The sequence below is a fragment of the Theropithecus gelada genome, chromosome 16 (assembly GCF_003255815.1).
Source record: "Theropithecus gelada isolate Dixy chromosome 16, Tgel_1.0, whole genome shotgun sequence".
NCBI classification, from domain to species: Eukaryota; Metazoa; Chordata; class Mammalia; order Primates; family Cercopithecidae; genus Theropithecus; species Theropithecus gelada.
Window position 1 is genome coordinate 1,710,991 of NC_037684.1, and position 17,989 is coordinate 1,728,979.

Below are 17,989 nucleotides of genomic sequence, written 5' to 3' on the forward strand. Positions count from 1 at the left end.
GGTAGCCTTAACATCCACTAATTTTATTTTCTCTAGCCACTCATTCCATACCCAGTTGTCTTCAAGTCTTAAAAATTCTGCCTTTTAATTTGTTCTCTATCCCCATTCACTGGTATATAGAACTACTTATTTGCCTGTCTTCCTTGCCCACCACAGGAGTCTTTTTCATCTTCATTACTTCAATAACTAACCCAGGCCCTGACATTGGATAGTTTCTAAATGAGTATCAATGCTATTAGGAGGTAAGGATGTGTGTACTGGTGCAGTTTAACAGATAAGAAAGCCAAAGCCTGAGTGACTTACCGAAGTCTAGTAATGGCAAGGATAGGATTCAAACTCATGTCTTCTAGTACTTCTTCCAGTATTCCCTTTGCTAAGCTATGACATACTTTCACCACAAAAATAGGATGAGTAGTTTCACTTTGAGAGTGGAAGGGAAAGAACTGTTTATGGTGAGACAATTCAGTTGTACGAATTGTCTGGAATTTGGCTGCCAACCTGCACAGGCTAGTAAAAAAGAAGACAGCTATTCACAGTAAAAATTTTTCTGGAATATCAAATTACTTCACTTTACACAGTAACAAAATTCTTGTGTAAAACACATGTAAATTAAGTTATAAGTTGAAGCCTCTCCCCCATCACTCTCCATCTCTCCTTATTTTGACTGATACAGATAATTTCAGAGCTTTATAGACTCACACATTTCTAAACAAGAAATACTTAGGCTGGGCATGGTGTCTTACACTTGTAATCCTAGCACTTTGGGAGGCCAAGATGGGAGGATCTCTTGAGCCCAAGGGTTTGAGATCAGCCTGGGCAACATAGGGAGACCCTATCTCTCCAAAAAAAAAAAAATTTTTTTAAGTTAGTGAGGGCCAGCTGTGGTGGCTCAAACCTGTAATCCCAGCACTTGGGGAGTCCAACGTGGGCAGATTGCCTGAGTTCGGGAGTTCGAAACCAGCCTGGGCAACATGGCGAAACCCCGCTCTACTAAAAATACAAAAAATTAGCCGGGCATGGTGTCAGGCGCCTGTAATCCCAGCTACTCTGGAGGCTGAGGCAGGAGAATCGCTTGAACCTGGGAAGTGGAGATTGCAGTGAGCTGAGATCACACCACTGCACTCCAGCCTGGACAACAGAGCGAGACTCTGTCTCAAAAAAGAAAAAAAAAGTTAGCCAGCCATGGTGGCACATGCCTGTAGTCCCAGCTACTCAGAAGGCTCAGGTAGGAGGGTCACTTGAGGCTGGGAGTTCAAGGCTGCAGTGAGCTGTGATTGTGCCACTACACTTCAGCCTGGGCAATAGAGCAAGACTCTGTCTCTTAAAAAAAAGAAAAGAAAAGAAATACTTCTCTTTTTATTACCAAGGAATAGCAAGTTGGTCTACAGATACTTGAATGCCAAATATGCTGTATGGGCTCTGTGCATATATGTAATTTTTTTATCCAAAGTAATCAAGACTCACACAAGGCTGGGTGCAGTGGCTCACACCTGTACAAATCCCAGCACTTTGGGAGGCCGAGGAGGCCAATGGCTCAAGCTCAGGACTTTGAGACCAGCCTGGGCAACGGGACAAAACCGTGTCTCTACAAAAATACAAAAATTAGCTGGGTATGGTGGTGCGCACCTGTAGTCCCAGCTACCTGGGAGGCCAAGGTAGCAAGATCGCTTGAGCCCAGGAGGTGGAGGTTGCGGTGAGCTGAGATCACACCACTGCACTTCAGCCTGGGTGATAGAGCAAGACCCTGTCTTAAAACAACAACAACAAAAAAAGACATACCATTTATAACTAAAGTAAACTTCAGAAATCAGATGGTCCAACACCCTCATTTTATACTTAAAAGATACCAAGGTTGAGACATGTTGATTTATCTAATTAGTTAGTGAGGACACAGAGCTAGAACCTCCATCTAATCTTATCTCTATTACTCTTTGATCCTGAAGAAAACTTATATATAATGAATAATTACCTCCTGATGATTCTGAGGTATCTTCTTGGTGCGTTTGTTGTTGTTGTTGTTGTTGTTTTTGGGGGGGGATTTTCCTACGTGGCTTTTGTTTGAAGGAGGAAGATATATAAAATTATTGACATTAAATAGTTGTCCTAGCGGAATTCTGAGGCTATGACTAAGGTCCAAGGAAACCCTTTAGTGTTCTGCTTCTCCTGTTTCTGGTGTTGTGGAGAGCTTGACCCAATGAGACCTGTTTGTATTGCTGTTCATGCTGCTGTTTCTGGCCTTCCAGTGCTCAAATGGCAGGAGCTTTCTGTGATATTTTGAATTTTCATCTGCTGACAAACCAGAAAATACAAGGCAGACTACCCACAGGAAATTTATATAAGAGTTTGCAAGTAAAACTTCCTCCCAGTTTGCCTTGAAAGTAACACAGTGTTGGTGAGATGGTCAAATTCTCCCAAATATAAGCCAGACTGCCTTCCCCCCACCACCCCACCCCTTTTTGAAGTTCTGCTCTCTTGTTAATAGACCATTCATGTTGTAGTAACAAAATGTAAATGCCCTGACCCTAAAGTGATATGATGAGGCAGTGTCTGCAGAAGAGATCAGGACCAGATAAAGATACCACACAGTTCACAGATGGCTTTTAAATTGTTTTTCAAATTAGAGAAACATATATGTTTTTAAAACTCTCTTTTTAGTTTTTCCCACAAATATAATCATAGTGAAGCAGTCTGGGCGTTATACAAAACAAGAAGCCCAGGAACTATGAAAGGCTGCTCTAGTCTGAGATTATATCCTAAAAGTTCAAAGTTTTATAGGGAACCCCTGAAGAAACAGAGGATGTAAAAAGGATTTAGAGAAGCTGGGCACAGTGGCACGTGCCTTTGGTCCCAGCTACTTGGGAGGCTGAGGTGGGATGATCACTTGAGCCCTGCCTGGGCAACATAGCAAGACTCCATTTCTTTAAGAAAAAGAAGCAGCAGCAGCACTTAGAGCTAATGGGAAGAGATCGGATCCAGATAAAATGTAGTTTATGGCACTTGAGTCTCTTCACTTTCCCAATCTTAGTGAAGGTCAGGGGTCATTACTCCTAAAGTTAGGTTTTCTTTAGGCTAGGCTTTGACTTTTTTTTGTTTTTAGAATCTCATTCTGTCACCCAGGCTAGAGTGCAGGGGCATAAGCACGGCTTACTGCAGCCTCAACCGCCTAGGCTCAAGCAATCCTCTCAACCTCAGCCTTCTGAGTAGCTGGGACTACAGGCATGTACCACCAGGCCTGGCTAATTTTTAAGTTTTTTGTAGCAATGGCATCTCACAATGTTTCCCAGGCTGGTCTCAAACTTGCAAGCTCAAGCAGTCCTTCTGCCTCGGCCTCCCAAAGTGCTGGGATTACAAATGTAAGCCACCGCACCCAGCCTTAGCCTTTGACTTTATTGTTATTTGAGTTGATTTTCATAGGCTTTGACCTACCAAACTTTCTGACCACAGAAAGGTTACAAGTAGACGCCGGGTCTAAAACTCATTAGGAAAATCATTTACCCCACTAAGAGATTAGTTTGTTTTTTTTTAAGTGGTGTGAAAGTCAAGCCAATAATAATTTGGCCGTAAGTCTAGAACTTTCAAAGCTTGAGGAAAAAATTCTCTGCCATGCGGTTATATTAAGCATTGGAAGACAGGGAGTGTCTAAACATTTTTTGTCACCTTCCTTAATTCTGCCTTTTTTACGTTAGAGATAAAGAATTTACTTGTGTGAGAGACAGAGCAATGATGCCATTTACCTGCTCTGTCCCCTGACGCTTCTAGCAGTAAAATGGAAGCTTTATAAGCCCTATGGCTTCTCAGGTCGTTAAAGCCACCTCTCTGCTTCACGGAAGTCAGATATGGCCATGTGGATATGCCTACCACTTACGAAGGCAATTATTGAGTGAGAAATCAGTGCTAAAGACAATTCAGATTGAACCAGTGGTGTCAAAACCAGTGGTGTACTTTATTAAAGGTTCTGTAAGTTCTTGCATGTCCTTTGGCTCCTTTAGGACTAGTATCTCAGCACCTTTTATGGTAATGTCATAAGACATAGTTCACATGCTTATAGTTTACGTGCTTTGCATGTGGCCCAGGTTTTAAAACCTTTCCATCTTTTCTCTCCCACCCCTAGGCGTGTTTGATTATCATTCTTGCCAAAGCATTTAAGATGTAAGGCTAAAACCCATTTTGGCCATGCTCTGAGCCCACATTGTTTCTATAACCTCAAGCTTCTGTACCTCATTGGGGGTTTTGGGCTTTATTTTGAAGCCTCCTGTGTACCCATGATAAATAAATGTGCATGCCTTTTCTCCTATTTAAAAAAAAAAAAAAAAAAGATGGCTAGCAGGAGTGCCATATTTACAATTCGTTTTCATTTTTTTATAGGCTCTTTTTTGCTTTCCCCTACAGTGGGTAATCATGCAATATAAAAATATACGGGGCCAGATGTGGTGGCTCACGCCTGTAATTTCAGCACTTTGGGAGGCCGAGGCAGGCAGATCACTTGAGGTCAGGAGTTCGAGATCAACCTGGCCAATATGGTGAAACCCCCATCTCTACTAAAAATGCAAAAATTACCTGAGCGTGGTGGCACTTACCTGTAATCCCAGCTACTCAGGAGGCTGACCACAGAAGAATTGCTTGAACCTGGAAGGCAGAGGTTGCAGTGAACCAAGATGGCGCCACTGCACCCTAGCCTGGGCAAGAGAGCGAGACTCCATATCAAAAGAATAAATAAATAATAAAATAAAAAAATAAAAATGCTACGGGAAGTTAGTAACAATTGTTGCTTTTGAAGACTGGTTAATGAAGGGAAAACTCATTCTCTTCGAGTTTAGACACACATTGCCTTTTGAGCTGAGTACTTACCTTGTCATAAATTGGCTGTATTCCATAGCTGTTTACACAGAGACTCACTTAAATATTTGAATTTTTAATTTTTTCACAGCCATCTCTTCCTGTACTCTATACCCTGTCTAGCCAGGCTACACATGAAGCTGTTCATCTCCTTTGCAGGATGTTGGTCTTTGATCCAGTAAGTAGTGTTTGTTTTTATGTATTTTTAACGAATTACAAATACATGTGTTCGAGAGAAACAGTGTGGTTTTGAATAGATTGGCAATGTAAATAATTACTTTTCAAAACATAAACTTCAATCCCCCATATCATATGTATCATGCACGCTCATCACACAGAAGTTTGATTATTAACACATAAGAATCTAGGGGAAGAGATAAGGAGCTGGATCTTATGTACCTCTTATTTCTTATCTCAATATTTGTAAAAGGAATTTGACACCAAGTTAAATCAAGACAAAATAATTTTTTGTTTGTTTTGAGACAAGGTCTTGCTCTGTCACCCAGGCTGGAGTGCAGAGGTGTGATCTCAGCTCACTGTACCCTCAACCCCCCAAGCAGTCCTCCTACCCCAGCCCCTTGAATAGCTGGGACTACAAACATGCTCAGCTGATTTTTAAGTATTTTGTAGAGAAGAGGTCTCACTATATTGCTCAGGCTGGTTTGAACTCTTGGGCTCAAGTGATCCTTTTGCCTCGGCCCCCCAAAGTGCTGGGATTACAGATGTGAGCCACCACGCCCAGCTAGGACACAAAGTTTTTTAAGATTATTTGAAAAAAATCTGACCATTATATTGCATAAGAAAATGTTTGCTCTGGGTTTTTGAGATGGAAGCTTTTCCCAATACCCTTTCTGGACTTGACTCTTCTGGAACATACTACAAATTATACTGTAAGTTCAGCTCTTCATTTATTCATTCATCCAAAGAATATTTATTATTCATATCTATGCCGATAACTATTGTCAAAGAAGACTTACAAATGGAAGCGTTTAGAAAAGAAAATTTAACTTGCCGAGAATACAAAGTCACCAAATACAAAAAATACCAGATATTTAAAAGATAAAACAACCACAAAATTACCAGAGTTACTAAGTTTACGTTGGTCCATTTGTAGTGAGAAAGCTGCAACTTTCTCAGAAGATACCAAATTCACAATCCTTCAGACATCAGCACAGCAAAAATTAGGGATAAAAATAATTCTGTTAGAGTCCTGGTTTGTGAGACACAGTCAAGGTTTTTTTATTTGGGGGACCAGAACCAATTAGGGTGACCCAAGTTATTTTTGTAATGTCTCAGGGTACAATTTAGATTGCTTATGTGTTTATTTTGGTGTTTTTTGCTGTTGTTTTCTGTTTTTTACTGTGGTGTATTAGTCCGTTTTCATGCTACTGATAAAGACATACCCAAGACTGGGCAATTTACAAAAGAAAGAGGTTTAATTGGACTTACAGTCCCACATGACTGGGAAGCCTCACAATCATAGTGGAAGATGAGGAGGAGCAAGTCACGTCTTACATGGATGACAGCAGGCAGAGTCAGAGCTTATGCAGGGAAACTCCCCTTTTTAATACTGTCAAATCTCATGAGACTTACTGTCACGAGAACATCACAGGAAAGACCTGCCTCCATGATTCAGTTACCTCCCACCAGGTCCCTCCCATAGCACCTGGGAATTCAAGATGAGATTTGGGTGGGGACACAGCCAAACCATACCATGTGGTATGTGAAGTGCTTAGTGATACTATAGGCCTGACAAAGGCTTATATTCTTATGGAATATTCTTATGGAACCTATATAAGTAACTACACAGTCCATTTAAAAATAAAGAAATTAGGCTGAGCATAGGGCACAGTGACTCACACTTGTAATCCCAGCACTTTAGGAGGCTGAGGCGGGAGAATTCCCTGAGCCCAGGAGCTTAAGACCAGCCTGGGCAACTTAGGGATTAACAAAATTAAAAATTTTTTAAATTAGCTGGGCGCCGTAGCACTTGCCTCTAGTCCCACCTACTCAGGAAGCTGAGGTGGGAGGATGGCTTGAGCCCAGGAGGTTAAGGCCAAGGCCACAGTGAGCCATGAGCTCCCCATTGTACTCCATCCTGGCAAGGGAGACAGAGCGAAACCCTGTCTCAAAAAGAAAGAATTTATTTAATGCACACTACATAATAAATAACCGTTTTTATCACTGTGTTATTAACAAAGCCAACAAGTTTGTTACTTTGTTACAGAATTATTTTTAAATTGGCCTGATGCTTTATTCGCTTTTGATCTATATTAAGGATTTTTTTTTTATTTCCAGTTCTGAGAGTTCAATCAAAACAAGAAACCATTTAAAGAAAGTTTTTTTCTGATTGTAACCTGTTAAATTGAAAGTCAGAAATACATTAAGAAGGAAATGAGGTGTGTGTGTGTGTCAGGGTCTCACTCTGTGGCCCAGGCTGGAGTACAGTGGCATGATCTCGGCTCACCGCAACCTCCACCTCCTGGGTTCAAGAGATTCTCCTGCCTCAACCTCCCGAGTACCTGGGATTACAGATGTGTGCCACCACACCCACCTCATTTATTTTTATATTTTTGGTAGAAACAGGATTTCACTATGTTGGCCAAGCTGGTCTCGAACTCCTGACCTCAAGTGTTCCACCCGCCTCGGCCTCCCAAAGTGCTGGGATTACAGGCATGAGCCACTTTTTAAATATCCATGAAGAACAGACCATTGACCATATTTAAATCAGTGTATTTATTTAGTCCATTTAGTCTGAGGTAACTAGTTATTCTTGTTTTGTTGATCTTGGGTTAAGCAGTCTACTGCCATGGCATGTCTGCTCCTGGACTGAAATGCTGACTCAATTACTTGATTGAGTCTAAAAGGCAGGTGTCTGTGGTGAGATACACATACACAGACAAACACACACACATACACTCTCTCTCTCTCTCTCTCTCTGAACATCCGTAATCTGGAACACTGAGTGCCAACATAACAACATAAATGACCTGACCTCAGTGACAGGTCACCGTCAAAAAGCAGGCATACAACACACAGTTTGTTCAGTATCCTCAAGGGAAAAAAGACCCTCCAGCCTCCTTCAGCTGTGATTCTGTCTTCCCCAAGCATATCCAGATTCCCCCATGCAAGTGTCCCCACAAAGGGTAATAAAATGGCATATGTGCAGGCCAGATGCACCAATGACAGGTTCCCCACAATGTCCCACATGCTGCCAAGACCTATGGGCATTACTTACTGTATTTTTTGCCTATTCTGTGCTCTTTGGAGTAAAAGTATTATTGAAAATGTCAAAAAGTCCTGCAGATAACCCAGCAGGTAACTGATTTTTTTAAAAAGAGGAAGCATTTATGTTTATCTATAGCACAGAATGCCAAGCTATTGGAGAAACTGGACAGCAGTGTAAGTGTGAAACATCTTACAGACAAGTATGTTGTTGGAATGATCACTATATAACCTAAAGGAACAGAAAGATAAACTGTTGAAGTTGTGTCCTGAAACTCATGAACAGAAGTTAATGAAAAATAGAAGGAAGGGGAAGCCCAGAGCTCAGAGGGGCCCAGGATCAGGCACGTATACTGTCAGCCTACTTGTTCCTTTGGGTTCAAACAGTGGAACACTATCCCAGTGGAATCTCTAGGAATAGCTATCAAAGGACTCAGACTTTTTTAGAAAAAAAAGAAAAGGAAAAAGTTTACTTGCTAAGAATGCAGGGAAGTCAGACTTCAAAAGAGCTAGATCACCAAATACAAAACATAAATTTATTGAAAGGAAAAAAAAACAAGGTTATCAAGTATACATTTGCCTGTTCATGGTAGATAAACACCCGCTTTCTTCTGTGATTATCTTATCTTGAAAGGTCATGATATGCCTTTTTACATCAGCATAGCGAAAATCAGAGATAAAAGTGTTTTTAGGAAATCCAGGTTTATGAGGAACATTTTATTATTATTTGGGGACCAGAACAGTTGTTTTTGGTTTATTTGAGAACAAAAGTGGTTTTCATTCTTAAATTGTGTAATGTAAAGTGCTTGGTCATATTGGAATCAGGGCAAAGTGTGTGTTCTTGTTTTTGTCCTACTCTGTACTATTGAGTTCATGCTTAAATCTTTAAAATTTACTTTCAGTAGTACACATATGTCTACTGAGCTAAAAGAAGGGACAGTTTCTTTAATTTTTTTCATGGAGTAATGTTAAAAGTTTAGATTTTCAGGCAAACTTAAAACTCGTATATTAAGTATTCTGATCTAAAGTGACAGAAAATTACTAGGCACAGTAGCTCATGCCTGCAGTCCCAGCACTTCAGGAGGCCAAGACTGGAGGCCAGAAATTCAAGAATACAGTGAAACCCCATCTCTACAAAAAATTTAAAAAATAGAGTGCCAGAAAACAAAAAGATAGACTAGATTCCTGATATTCAGACTGAGCTATATCTCAAAACATGGCAGTCAGACCACTATCTGCTGCCTAACTCCAGCAGCTTTTGCCATCATCCATTTGGTATTCTAAGAGAATAAAAATTTCAAGCAGCTTTGAAAATTGCCACTGTGAACACATCTTCTGGATGCTGACACATATTTAGAAAATACAGCCTGTTATTTAAAAGGTAAACATAACCCCTTCAAAGCGCTACATAGTTAAATGTCATGATATTTGTGATTTTTGACCCTGCATACATCTATTTCAATGTAGTAATTTCTCAGAATTTTAGAAGCAAGGCACTTCTAAGTACTTTATGATGGTAGATAATAACAGTAGTTGTCCTAAATCATACACTTCCTCTGCTACTATGTTACCCACCTCTAAATTCAATTATCCCTCTTTGGACATGATGTACTATAAATTATATATATGCTGTGTAAAGCAGTTAATGTGTCTTTTGAAAGATCCTATGTGAACAGTCATATTTATCTGTAGTGTTGATGTGCTGGTCTCTAATTTGATTTCAGTCCAAAAGAATATCCGCTAAGGATGCCTTAGCCCACCCCTACCTAGATGAAGGGCGACTACGATATCACACATGTATGTGTAAATGTTGCTTTTCCACCTCTACTGGAAGAGTTTATACCAGTGACTTTGAGCCTGTTACCAATCCCAAATTTGATGACACTTTTGAGAAGAACCTCAGTTCTGTCCGACAGGTTAAAGGTGAGTATCTGTTTTGGCCTTCGGCCAGGCAATAGGCCTAGTAACATTTTCCATTAGGTGGCCATGAAGAGCTGAGATCTGGATGGTAACCAAAGCTCCCCTCTATGTTTATTTTACAACCTTGCATATACCTATGTGTCCAGGGCATAACAAAGCATATTTAATATTATATCCAGGTGAAGGTTGGGGAGATGAATGAATATTTTGTTCTTATTTTCAAAGTTTATTTAGTGAGTATGACTCAAAATATGTTTAATATGTATTCACTCAATGTCATCTCATTGATTCAAACGTATTGAACTTCTTTATATAACATACAAAGTTCCATAGAGCATAAACATTCACTGTGGGAATTATTCCTTGGATGATGACAAGAGAAGGGAATTTCTGATAGTGTACTCATAAAATTTTGTGGCAGGATCTTCTATTGGGATACAGTGGGAGTAATGACATCCAAACTTCTGAGTGATTTTAGTGTCTACTGTAGGACATTTTACAAGAGAGAGGGTAGTCCCCAAAGTAACCACCTGAAACTATACACCTAGATACAAACTGAGGTCTTTAAATGATCTTCAAAAAGGCAATAATTGCCAGCAACTTAGAAGAGTTCACTCATAATGCCAAACTTGTGAAGTCTCTCTCAAATTTATAGACCATTTTACTCTTCCCACTGATGGGGTTGCAGTCTGTGTAATGCCACTAGTACGTTTCTTGCTTATATTTAGCAACAGCTGTCATTTTAGTTTTAGGAAGTTCAACTGAATTCTGCTTGATAGATGATGTGTGTGTTTGATTCAACTAAATCAGTAGGAAATGCTTTTCAGATGCTGGCTAGAGTTAGCTGAGAATTCACTGCTCCCGGGCTTGCAAATTGTCATGGATTGTGTGATGTTTGTTTTATCCACAGAAATTATTCATCAGTTCATTTTGGAACAGCAGAAAGGAAACAGAGTGCCTCTCTGCATCAACCCTCAGTCTGCTGCTTTTAAGAGCTTTATTAGGTAACTATATGTATTTCTAACATTCTTGTTAGAATTAAAAGGATGCCAGTGTTACTTCATTATTCAGCATTTTTCTGTTTTTATTTAGATAACATAGATAAAAGATGCAACAGAAAGTTTCTGTTATGAGGTTTGGCTTTAGTCAAAAGTGTATTAAAACTGTAAGCATCTGGGCTGGGTGCAGTAGCTCATGCCTATAATCCCAGCACTTTGGGAAGCCGAGACAGACAGACCACCTGAGGTCTGGAGTTTGAGACCAGCCTGACTGACATGGAGAAACCTCGTTTCTACTAAAAATACAAAATTAGTCAGGCATGGTGGTGCATGCCTGTAATCCCAGCTACTCAGGAGGCTGAGGCAGGAGAATCACTTGAACCCAGGAGGCAGAGGTTTCAGTGAGCCAAGATCGTACCATTGCACTCCAGCCTAGGCAACAAGAGCAAAACTCCATCTCAAAGGAAAAAAAAAAAAAAAACACCATAAGCATCACATTTTACACTGGTGCCAGTTGACTGTGGTTGCTTTGGCGATTTTTTCCCCAGATGACCATTGTGCTGCCTCATCAGGTACGTGGCGATCCTACTGCAGCATTAGTATGGTGGCCACCTGTCCTGGAGTTAGACGTGGTCATCTCAGTTCCCACTACCATTCCCACTCCCTAGTAATAACTGCAAGCAAGAAAATAATTTTTGTATGTGCAGGTGGACTGCTGGTGTAGCCTATTTAGAGGAGAAATCAAAAGGCTTAGTGTAGCCTATTTAGAGAAGTCAAAAGGCTTATGGTAGAGCTATGAACCTATGTTGGAAGTTACCAGGCTTCATTCTCCTTGTCTTTCTGTCCTTTCCTTCTCTTGATCTCTTTTTCCTTAACTCCTTATATATTGGTCAGGGTCTAGTCAGGAGAAATAAACCATTTCCCTATAATATGAATGGGGAAAATTCAGTAATAAGAATTGTTAACAAGGAAAGATGATCAACTGCTAAAAGGCATAAAGAGGATTCTGAAGGCTGCTGAAGTAGCAAATGCAGAAAGCAGCCACTCCCTGTAGACTGAGGAGAGTAAACAAGAAAGAAATTAAGAAAATTAAGAATTTAGAAGAGGGTCCTCCATGTAAGGACCTCTTTGGAGAAGGTATGGCTGCCACAGAAACAGGAACACACAGCACAAGGGTGGTGTGGAAGAGGAAGTGTGCCAGCAGGTGTGGGCAGAACTGGTCCATCAAAGACCGCCTGCCAGGAGAGTTCGGGTGGACCAAAGCTGAGCCTTCCACATGACCAAAAAAAAGCACAACAAACCAAGGAAGGGAGACTGCTTCCTGATGCTGCAGCCTTGCAAATGCCCTTCCAGCACCCTGTGTTGACAAAAGCTAACATTAAGCTAGGTGGAAAAGGGGAACCATGAACAGGGTCTGGCTCCAGTATCACAAAGCAGGACAAAGGGTGGATTCCGATCTGAGTGGTGACAGTCTCTATCTTCCCTGCTGCCTTTCTCCTCTCCTTTTTCTCTCTCCCTGATGCTCTTTCCCTTTAATCATATTAAAGTTGGTTGGATTTGTTGGGCCGCAGTCAAGATTTTATGCTTAAAGTTTGTAAAATCGGGTGACTTTCATTTCTTCCATGTATTTTTCTATTGGAAGAAAGAGTTAAGTTGCATTTTTATTTATCTGTGGTTTTAAATTACTTTGTTTTACTATTTTCCCCTAAGAGTCAGTGACCCAGTCAGTTAGGCAGTTTAACGGCTTAGGTGCAAATGATCCTGGGCCTTGGGGAAACAAGGGGTTATACTTTTCCCTCTCAAGTTTGTAATCTAATTAGCAACCTTAGACATAGGAAAAAGCCAATAACAGATCTGTGGATAACCAATGCTAAATGATTACCTATACTTCTCCATTAATACTTGATAAAAGAATGCTTATAAGGCCCATTCAAAATAGGCCACTGTATTTTGAGAGGCTACTTTTGAATGGATAATTCTACATCCCTTAAGGTTATTTTCCTGATTGATTATTGAAATTATTACTTGTAATACCTACATTTACTTTACACTTTCAAGTAGGCACTGTGGAAAAACACTTCACATCTATTATCATTTATTCATCACAGTATCCTATGAGGTAAACAGCATCATTCCTTTCCAAATGAGAAGAGATTAAGGCACTTGCTCAGTGCCATACAACTAGTAAATGACATATTGTTTTCGAGCCTGCATATTAACCACTATACCAGATTGCCTCTCCATAGATAACAGGTCCATAAACAAGCAACTTAGAGCAAATTCAACTTCAAAGAAACAAATAAAAATCCAGAAGTGGACTTAATTTTTTCAGAGGAAGAGAGGAAAACAGGTAGTAGTGAATTACCCTTTTGTCCGTTGTGACATTACAACTAATTTCTCCATCTCTGTTTTCTTCCAGTTCCACTGTTGCTCAGCCATCTGAGATGCCCCCATCTCCTCTGGTGTGGGAGTAATGGTGGAAGATAATGTACTACTGAAGATGTAATGTAGCTTTCCACTGGAGTCTGGGATTTGCAATTCTGGAGGTTAATCATGCTTGTACTGTAATTTTACTAATGAAGTTTTAAATTAACAACCACTACTTGTATGATATGAATAATATTTAGAAATGTTACTAGACTTTTAATCTTGTAAAGTGGTTGTGCTTTTAGAAGAAAAATATTTTACCCAGAGTTGCACATGTTTTATGAATTTAGTGCAGCTGTTGTGGCTCACCTCAGAACAAAAGAGAATTGAACCAAATTTGGGAGTTTGGGATTTTATGTTTTTGTTTTGTTTTTCTTTTCTAAAATGAAGTGAGATTGTTCACACACACACACACAAAGGACAGTCATACATTTTGATATTTGAGCCATTCCTAAAGATTTGGGGTTTTCTAAAACTAAAGAATCTAGAAACCTTGCCTGCGACCAATCATGGAGCCACATGAGCTGATCGTGGCTGCACCTGGGGGGAGGGTAGGGAAGAGGGGCATGCCACCTAATGATCAAGCCCTATAATTAGCTTCTCATTAGAGCCGTGATGGTGATGTGTGCTGTCTAAAATCCAATGTTGTGGGTAGAGAGAATGAGTTTGTGACTAGGAGAGACTAAACTTTTGTTTTCCTTACCCAGTATAAATATATATATATATATTTAATCTATTTTTATTAGAAGTTTTTCTGCTCTTTCTTACATAAAAGAACCCCAAGCATGCATCTTTCATGTGTGTAAATAATTCATTTCTGGGCTAATTTCAAAAGAATCCCAACATTGCTGTATAGAAAGAGAACTAGCTTGCACATTTTAGGTCTGTGAAATTTTGTGAGACTTTTCCTGCACTGGACAGTAAAAAAAATAATAAAAGACAAAAACAAATTAAAAAAAAATTTAAGCCACAAAAAAGGCACATAGGGAATTATGTCAAATGTGTTTGTGTCCTTAGGCAAAGCTGTGGGAGTCTTGAAATGTCACAGTAGTAAATAACTTATTACTTTTTGACAAGTTCTTTTTTTCTGTTGGAACACTGAATTCTTCTGTGCATATGTACATATGAATACAAATCGAAGGCCTCTACCTCCTGGAGTTATACAACTTGGCTTGTTTACCTCCACATGCTGATGATGACTATTTTTTTTTTTTTTTAAGTTCAGTGTGGAGACTTGAAACTTGAATGTCCCTTCCAACTTTTATATTAAAAATAAAAAGACAAGAAAATTGAAGATCATTTTTCACCTGTACAAGGAATACTAATGGATCGTCTTAAAATTGGTCTAGGAAAAAACCTTGGTGTGTGTTATGGACAATTAACTGTTAAAGTTATTGTAAGTTATCTGTATTTAGCAGAGTATTTTCAACTTGAGTGATCTGAGCTGAATTTGAAGACTATTAATAAGTTATGTTTGGAAGTTTTAACTTCAATGAAGTAATTATTTGCTGTGAAAGAAACAAACATTGAATTACTAAACAAAGATGGTGCAATATCTTTGTTTTTTTTTTATGAGGCTCCTGAGAATCAACCCAACTGAAGCATTTCAATTCACTTGAATGAGAAACGTGTTTAGTATCAAAAGAGCCCAAGAAGACACTGGTGTGAAAGGTACAATCTCAGAGGTTGGTCAATTACCGTGGCACACTTTCTGGTCACTTTGTACAATGTAGATTTGAAGTACAGTGGTGAAAACATTAAATGTGACATTTGAAAAAGTTGTCTCATCTGTTTTATTTCAGTTTCTTTTGTTTTCTCTTCAGTACAACTCGTATCCTGACTTTGCAAAGTTTTGAGACACTTCCTATTTCCACTTTGATCTTTGAGGAAATAGGTTGTTTTTAAAAATCTTCTCAGAAACTTTAGACTGACAACATATTGAAAATTTAGTTAAATCAGTATCAAAGACGTGATTTAAATACACACAATATAGAAGTCTTTTTAGACCTTAGAGTCTCTAATCCAGTGATTTTCAAACTTTTTTTCTTTGAAGCAATATCTTGGAGTCCAATATATTAAACAAATAAAAGTAGATTGCTTTGTATGAAGCAGACTGGTAAAGAGGGACTTGACACCTCCCTCCTCTTCACTTCTGCCTCCTGCCCCTAGCAGCCCAAAGGTACTTTCAGCTAAGGAAGAAGTCCCAGCCCAGTGTTGGTGTAATCAAGGCCTGAAACCAGGCTGCCGAGCTTCAAAATACTTTCCCTGAGGCTAAAGAAACATTACTCTTGAGTTTGTAGGTGGTGTGTACTTCTCCCTATCTTTTCTTTATTTACCAAAATGAATGGATTTTTTTTCCTGACATTGAGGCAGTTGACTATTCTAACTCGTGTAAATTAATATAAATACATTTATTATTTTATTCATTCAACAAAATTTTGAATACTTACTAAGAATTACTTGTCAGGAAGCCAGATTAATATCACCAATGCTTAGATAAGGAAACCAGTTTCATCACTTACAAGAGATCATTTTGAGTTATACATACCATTTTGAAACTAAATTCTGGCCGGGCATAGTGGCTCACATCTGTAATCTCAGCACTGTGGGAGGCTGAGGTGGGTAGATCACTTGAGGTCATGAGTTCCAGACCAGCCTGGCCAACATGGTGAAACCCCATCTCTACTAAAAATACAAAAATTAGCCAGGCATGGTAGGTGGCGGGCGCCTGTAATCCCAGCTACTCAGCAGTCTAAGGCAGGAGAATCGTTTGAACCCAGGAGGTGGAGGTTGCAGTGAGCTGAGATCGTGCCAGTGCACTCTAGCCTGGGCAACAGAGCGAGATTCTGTCTCAGAGAAAAACAAAAACAAAAACTAAATTCCTTTACAGATAAGTATTTGGGAAAATATATTGACCTGCTCTTACTGAAACCTACTTAGAAAACCAAGGAGATTTGTTCCTTATTGCTTTATTTTTGGGAATTGCAAAACTGTGGAGTTCCCAAAGTCAATAGAGTCAGTGTGGACAGGTAAGTTAGGGCTATATCACCTACAATTTGTATGCAGTTTGAGAACATGTGGAAGATGCAGATTATCTCTTGCGATGACTCATAAGGTTTAGAATTTTTTTTCCCCTCTATGCTATGTTATTTAAAATATTACTTTATATTAAAATAAAAAATAATAGAATACAAAATTTGAATTTTGAAATTAAGACAACTTTTAAGATATTTTCAGAAAACAAATTGAGTTTACTATCAACAGAGCCTCACCAAAGGCAGTTCTAAAGGGGACTTACTTTACTTCAAGAAGATGATGTACTTCAAGAGGAAGAAAAAGAATAACTAAAAGCAGATCTTCGAGAATGGTGAACAAAGAAATCGGTGAACACTTGGGGGAAACTAAGCAAACACAGATTGCATATAATAATAATAATAATAATATCTGGTTGTGGGGATGATAAATTACAGCAGCATTCTTTAAACTGGGGTACAGACACCCCTAAGGATAAACGAAGACTCCAGGAGATACGTGGGCACACAAGTTTGTTTGGGTCTGCTTGAGACAGAGTCTTGCTGTGTCACCCAGGCTGGAGGGCAGTCGCAGGCTCAACCTCCTGGGCTCAAGTGAGCCTCCCACCTCAGCCTCCCAAAATGCTGAGATTACAGATGTGAGCCATTCACCCAGCCGAGCACATGTACTTTTAAGAGAGTCAACTTCACTAACTTCTTTTTTTTTGAGACGGATCTCACTCTGTCACCCAAACTGGAGTGCAGTGGCGCAATCTCAGCTCACCACAATCTCCGCCTCCCAGGCTCAAGCGATTCTCCTGCCTCAGCCTCCCAAGTAGCTGGGATTACAGGCACACGCCACTACCACCCAGATAATTTTTGTCTTTTTAGTAAAGACGGGGTTCCACCATGTTGGCCAGGCTGGTCTCAAACTCCTGACCTCAAATCACCCACCTTGGCCTCCCAAAGTGCTGGGATTACAGGGTGAGCTACCGGACCCAGCCACCTTCACTATTTTTTTTCCTCCATTCTCTTTTGGAGTTTTATTTTCACATCCTTCTTCACAGTTATCATTCTCCCACTTATAAAAGAAAGATGAATTTCTTACACATCTTAGGTATTAATGTGGTGCAATATACCTAAGTATAAAAACTTTTTGGGTTGCCAACTAAAGGGATGATTTGAAACAGTTTTTGCTTATAGAGACCTCACCTCTTGCATCTCACTACTGTCAGGTAATCAATCCATCAATCCTGAGAGAGAACCCCTGGAAAGTAAAGCTAAGAGAACATTAGGAAGAAATACTGGGACTGGCGATATTTTATTTCATTCAGGCAGCAAATTTGTGGCACAGCTGTGTCTGACTTAAAATTGAGAAGTGAGATGGTTTTTGTGGAAACATGTATAAAACGAATGTAGACCTTTCCCAATAGAAAGTAAATCGGTTTTGACTGCGTGGTTTACCAGTTAGGACTTTCCAGTAGTGTATGTGGTAGACGTGTTCTGTAATTAGAATGAGCCTGAATCTACAGCCACAAAGTTTTGGCAAAAATATATTTAAAGCAAAAGATT

The 17,989-nt window shown here is 39.6% G+C and overlaps 1 protein-coding gene across 2 annotated transcripts in view; it reads left to right on the forward strand.

Annotated features, from left to right (window-relative positions):
- The window catches only part of NLK (nemo like kinase), a 157,971-nt gene extending 142,787 nt beyond the window's left edge, over positions 1-15,184 (forward strand). The window contains exons 8-12 of one of the 2 annotated variants that reach the window (XR_003116252.1): positions 4,928-5,014; positions 9,786-9,984; positions 10,892-10,985; positions 13,399-13,525; positions 14,983-15,184. Coding sequence is in view for 1 of the 2 variants with exons in the window: in XM_025363136.1 (XP_025218921.1) it covers positions 4,928-5,014; positions 9,786-9,984; positions 10,892-10,985; positions 13,399-13,453 (435 nt within the window). In the remaining variant the exon portion in view is untranslated. Of the gene's footprint in view, positions 1-4,927; positions 5,015-9,785; positions 9,985-10,891; positions 10,986-13,398 lie in introns of both variants that reach the window. The other variant, XM_025363136.1, reaches the window with a different exon arrangement.
- The last annotated feature ends 2,805 nt before the right edge of the window (positions 15,185-17,989 follow it).